Source organism: Acomys minous (assembly GCF_964271855.1).
Source record: "Acomys minous genome assembly, chromosome: 11".
NCBI lineage: Eukaryota > Metazoa > Chordata > Mammalia > Rodentia > Muridae > Acomys > Acomys minous.
The window spans coordinates 48,097,074-48,103,073 of NC_140492.1; the positions used below are offsets into that span (position 1 = coordinate 48,097,074).

General features: G+C 44.0%; 1 protein-coding gene across 1 annotated transcript in view; it reads right to left on the reverse strand.

Moving 5' to 3' along the window:
* The window catches only part of CFAP44 (cilia and flagella associated protein 44), a 71,621-nt gene extending 66,153 nt beyond the window's left edge, over positions 1–5,468 (reverse strand). The window contains exons 1-2 of the mRNA XM_084802068.1: positions 5,353–5,468; positions 19–93 (exon numbers count right to left, since the gene is read on the reverse strand). Of these exons, the coding sequence (XP_084658194.1) occupies positions 19–91 (73 nt within the window). The 5' untranslated portion in view covers positions 92–93; positions 5,353–5,468. The remainder of the gene's footprint in view (positions 1–18; positions 94–5,352) is intronic.
* Positions 5,469–6,000: the final 532 nt, after the last annotated feature.

Genomic DNA, 6,000 nt, shown 5'->3' on the forward strand with positions numbered 1-6,000 from the left:
ATTGTCATCCCTACTTACGTTTCGAATCAGTTCTGGAAGACCTGGATCCTGACCTTCCCCCATCAGTGTCCTGGTCATCTGGCTCCTTCATATCTTGTGAGGACAAAATTAGAGAGAGAGAGACAGACATCAAGCCAGCACACAGAAATTAACAGACCCTCCCCCATCATGGATTCCACAAGCACCGAAGGCCATGCGTGCTAGTACCCTTGTGCCTGCACTGCACCCAAGATGCCGTTCAGCAGGAGGCCGTGACCGACGTCAGACACCTCCGTGAAAGCGGAGAGTGGAATCACAGGTTTCCGTCCTCCATGCACACTTGGCATTCTGGTATACTCTGATTTTCCAGAGATTCACAGTGAAACACGACACCCAAGGCCGCCTTTCCCTCAAAAGCATGTCCACTGAAACTAATCCTCTGCCACACCCTTCTTTTGGTCGCTCCACCATCTCCTTTTCCCCTTCCTGTTATTGATCCCCCTGGGGTTACTGAAATGATCAGTTTCATTTCAAATACGTGGTTTTGAGCACACCTGGTATGTCTCAGGTCTCACACCAGGCACTAAACTACCTGGCTGCATGAAAAAAAAAATATATGGCTGGCCTTGAACTTCAGGGAACTGACTGTTTAGAAATACAGGCATTCAACAAGCAGTGGAAATCCGGGTGCTATAAGAAATGAAAATGAAAGAGTGGGGTCCTGTGGGCACGTGTAATAAGAAAGCTAAACTAAGTTTGAGGTTTAGGAAAGTGGCGTTTGAGGCAGAAATGGTGATTATGGCTTGGCACAGGCTGAGGAATAAGCCTGTTGGGCAAAGAATACCTCTGAAGGGCTGAACTTGCTGATGGATAAGAACAGGAAGCGTGTTTTAGTTTACACACCGCTGGGACGAAATACCTAGCAAGTCACAGAATGATGGGTGGCTTTATTCTGCCTCAGGATGCAAGGGTAGATACTGTCTATCCTGGCAGCAAGTCACGGCAGCAGGAGCTTGTAACAGCTGATCGATTGCACCCACTGCTGCCCGGAAGCAGAAGGGTTTGAACTCTCTTTATTGAGTTTATGGCCCCATGGGATGGTGTCATCCATACTGAGAGTGAGTCTTCCCGCCTCAGCTAGCTGTATTCAAGACAGCCCCTTACAGACACATCCAGGGATTTGTTCTCTGGAGATTCTAAATGCTGTCAGGCTGACAGTCACGATTACCCATGCCAAGAGGGGAAGGCCAGGGGTGGGAGGCGGATTGCTGAATCCCTGGGAGTTCATGAGGGAAGTCCATACTGTTCCATCCACTGGCGATAGGACTATACATTCCGACTGACCACATGTAAGCAGGCCGCCTCTCTCCATACACTCTCACCAGCTGTTTTGTTTTGTTTTGCTTTGCTTTGTTTTCTAAGAGCCTTTCCAAATGGTAGAGAGATGGTAACAGATCATTTCTTTGAAAAGAAAAATTGAGGTTCAAGGTATTGGAAGCAAAGTGAGCCTACTCTCCAGGCTGTCATGATGCAGGCTCTAAGCTAGAGAAGCAGGATGGGTTGCTTCCAGGGGCCACTTGCACTCCGGAGCCCATGGCTTTCTGGAATCCGGGAACTGGGCAACACAAGTACTTCCCAGAGGCCTTGGAGTCCAGCTTTCTGTTCTGATTTCCTCTAACTGAAAGGTTCATGAGGCCTACTTCCTACCTGCTGCCTTGCTTTTCCTACATATATTGTTAATATGCTGTAACTAAGTGGTTCTCAACTTCCCTAATTCTGGGACCCTTTAATACAGTTTTTTTATACTGTGGTGACTTCAACCATAAAATTATTCTCATTGCTACTTCATAACTGTAATTGTGCTACTGTTAGGAAACATAATGCAAATATCTGTGTTCTCCTGGCAATGCCCACAGGTTGAGAACCATTGCTTTAACTGCCTATAAACTGGATATATATTCTGTTTTTTAAAAGCCCATAGACCTAATAAATTTACTCATAATTGTTAGGTAGAAAACAAAACAATGAGGCAAGCGGGCCACTCTGTAAACAAATTTGACCCACAACAAAAGGTAAACAGTTGTAAGGACAAAAGCCTAACAATGCTTTCTCATCGCCATGAATGATGCACTTCTTGCATGGCCAAGACTACCATGAAATAAAGACTAGTATCACAGATGCAGTCAGTGTCAGGCTGTGCTGAGTATGAAAGAACATTCTAGAACCCAGAGACTTCACTCAGTAATCTGAACTAGGCTCATTCTTCTCTCCGTAGGGGAGATGGGGATTTGGAAGGTCATGTGAACAGGTGGGTTATGAGAGACTCCTTCCTGGGAGCCATTAACAGGGCTGCTGATGTGGAGCAAAGTGGGGGTTAGGGCTTTTGTTGTTTGTTTTGTTTTGCTTTGCTTTTTTCTTCCTTTTTAAAATTTAATTTAATTTATTTTTTAGAACAAACAGATTGGGAAACTGTATTATAACCTCATGAGGTTTTGAAGGCAAAGAGAACTGGGATCACATCCAAGCTCGGGTAGCAAGCAAGGCCCTTAATCTTTTTGTTCTTCTCTATGTACAATGGCTATAGTTACTATTTGTCCCTATATCTGCATACGATGTATAGTGTCTAGAGTTCTCAAATCTGGCTGCACTTCAGCATTCCTTGGAAAAAAAACATGGAATCAACAGAGTCTGGTTTTCCAGACAGAACTCTGTGCAGCCACATAGTAAGAGCTAGAGCTAAGAACCAAGGGTTTGGATGCTCCACAGGTTTCTCACATATGGTAGTTGGCTTCCCTGGCAATACAACGACTCTTTTTTTTTTTTTTAAACCACAAGTGAAACTCAGTAAGCCTAATCAGAAGCTAGGCATGCTTCCATGCACCGTAAGTCCCAGCAATTCAAGAGGCTGAGGGAGAAATATTTTCTGAGCCCAAGAATTCAAGGCCAGCCTGTGCAACACGGTGAGAGCCACCTCTAAATGCTAGGCTCAAGGGACAACTTAACATAGTTCTCACAGCTTTCGGGCTACAGAGATAGAGCCCAGGCCATCTGGCTTGCATTGTCCATCTGGTTACAAATGCTTTTACCTGCTGAGCTATCTCACTGGGCCAGAGAGAGTTATCACTAGGTCCTACCCAGTAAAGGATAGATATTCACAACACCTGTTGTTGGCCAGGCTGGGAATATTGGCTTTAATATTGGGTTTAAGTTGGAAAATGTTAAATATTTAATAGTTCTGGACTCTCATCTTAGAAATGTGATGCTCACTTCATAGACCTGAGATCAGTATGGTACATCTAGTGAGGCGGATACCAAATCATCATTTTGCAGGTGAGAAAGAAGGCCAGTTACTAACTGAATCCTTTCCTGTCTCCCATCTCATGCAATTGATTTCCATAACCTGTTACCAGATGCCCAACTATGAAGACTTTTGAGTTCACCTTCGCTTTGTCCCATCACTGTCATAGCAGACTCATTGCCCCATCACCAGAGATAGCCTCAGAGCATCTTTCCATTTTCTAATTCATTTTATCATAATTTCCCCCTGTAGGTACTGGAGGGGAGAGAGGCTGTTTTATTCCAGAGGACCAAGGTTCAATTCCCAGCCCTCATCTCACAACTATCTGTGCTCCAGTCCCAGGGGGTCCAATGCCTTCTTATACCTGCCCACATGTGGTACATAGACATGCATTCAAAGACTCATACACAGAAAATAAAATAAATAAAACCTTTAAAATTTTAACCTTTTGTTACATTTATCTATATTTTGTTTGTGGGTGGGTGGGTACATGTGTGGAGGTCACAAGATGACTTTGTGGAAGCTGCTTCTTTCCACCCACCGTGAGGGTGCCAGGGATGGGACTCAGGGTTCAGGCTTGGTGGCAAGGGCCTTAGCCCACTGAGCCAGCTCACCCGTCTTCTAACCCATTTTCTACCTAGCCCTCTGTATTCTTTTTTTTTTTTTTGTATAGCTATTTTTAAAATTATGTTTCTTTTTAAACATATACATTTATATTATTACACATGAATAAAATAAACTACATACATCAGGAAGAACTACGAGACAATCAGGAATTATATAAATGTTACATTCATAATGATTTGGCTATTTGTATTTGGCAAACTTGCAGTAAATTTTTTTCCTATCTTCTTGGGTCTGAGTTTTTGAATGAAAATCAATTACTATCATATCTCATCTCTATTAAAATATCTATCTTGATCTAAAAGCTTCTTAACCCCTAACCAACTAAGCTTGATTGTAGGACTAAACTATCTGGTCTTCAACCCCATCAGAGACTTGAGAAGGGATAAAATTTAAATACCCGAGTGAATTGGAAGTGCAGGTTAGTAGCTTCTAAAATGAAAAAAAAAAAAATGACAGGGACAGTTTACTGCCTGAACAGTCACTCAACGCTCTCTATAATGTTGGAACATCATCGTCGGTCTTCTAGCCCAGTATATCTGACAGACATATTTGCAAGGCAGGAACAATTGAGGACTTGCTTACACTATCTTGGCAGAGTTCGGCCGTCAACTGTCAGGCCTCTTTTGTTTAAAGTGTTGAGTGAATTAAAAAAATAAATAAATAAAGTGTTGAGTGATCCTGTTGCTGTAACAGGAGAATGCAAGAACTCTTGAGTTCTTATACAAACACTGCGCATGGCACAAAAGTCCTTCATGGTAAGGTTCGAGATCACTGCAGCCCCTCACACCCCATTCTCTGTTCATACTCCCTCTTTAGGCCTTTTTCTCAAGTGTGTTACCAAGTAGGCAAGTAAATCAGCTCATGACTAACTGAATGCACACACGCTTCCTACAGCCTTTGCATGCTACCAGCACTTAGTCGCATTCCCTAGATACTAAGCACTTGGCCAGTATCCGCCTGGGACACTAACAAGAACCCAGGAGGCAAGCACGGCCATTTTTATTTTTTTATTTTATTTTATTTTATTTTATTTTATTTATTTATTTTTAGAGATAAGGAAACTAGTGCAGAGGGGTCACTCCCCTGACAAGGCTCACAGCTAAGGGCAGGCATGGGTGGCTTTGTTGACCCCAGGAACATTCCCAGCAGTGCTTTTCCTCCCTCTGTGGTGATCTAACTCCTCCCCGGCTGCTTCACTGCCTCTTGCCCCGCACTGCAACTTCCTTCAAGGCAGGAGCTGTGCACATGTCTAAGTCGCACTGGTTGCTTCATTATTTTTCCGCTGAACTTCCATAAGAGGACCAGGAAAGTTCTCCAAGGAGACCGGACCACTAGTTCACCTAAGAGGTCCTCCTAAGAGAAATCCAGGCGGGGTTCACTGCTCTTTGGGTCTCTACCAGATTTAAGGGAGGCTCATGGAGACAGCTTCCCTGTGGGAGCCCACTTACCAGAGGTGTTCACCACCACCGCAGCTGGTTTCTAGTCACACTTGCCTGAGGACTCCGTTTACTGAGGTTGCTACAGCAACGCCAGTCGGCCTGCAGGCGGTGAAGGGGGCGGGGGGGAGGGGGAGGGCGGGAACCAATAGGCTATTAAGCGCATGCGCGGCATGCCCCTGTGGGTTTTTTTTTTTTTTTTTTTTTTTTTTTTCCCCCTGAACTGCAAAGTTCCTGCAAAGTCCACTCTGCTCTGGGGAAGAGGCTACGGCGACCCACCTCCCTCCCTCTAGGAAACAGAAATCCAGCATTCCAACGATTTATGAACCAAATGGCTGGACAGTTGGGTAGTTGCTCAACTTTCCAAACCGGCCAAAGGGTCGGTCCTAAGGCAAATTTTTTGCCAATTAAAAACAAAACTTTTAAAGTGGGGGCGGTGTCTTGGTGATGGAAGGCAGCTTGCCAGGTACATCAACATTGAAGACAGATAAACCAAGGGCAAAGTATTTTCTAAAGCTAAATATCTGTCGGCTTTTAAAAGAATAAATAAAGTCTTGTGTTATGAATTCTTGCTACAGGCGGTGGGCATACACAAAGCAGAGGCTCACCTCTCAGGATTTTTTTTTTTAATCTGTAATGAATGTGTTAGACAAAGGACTT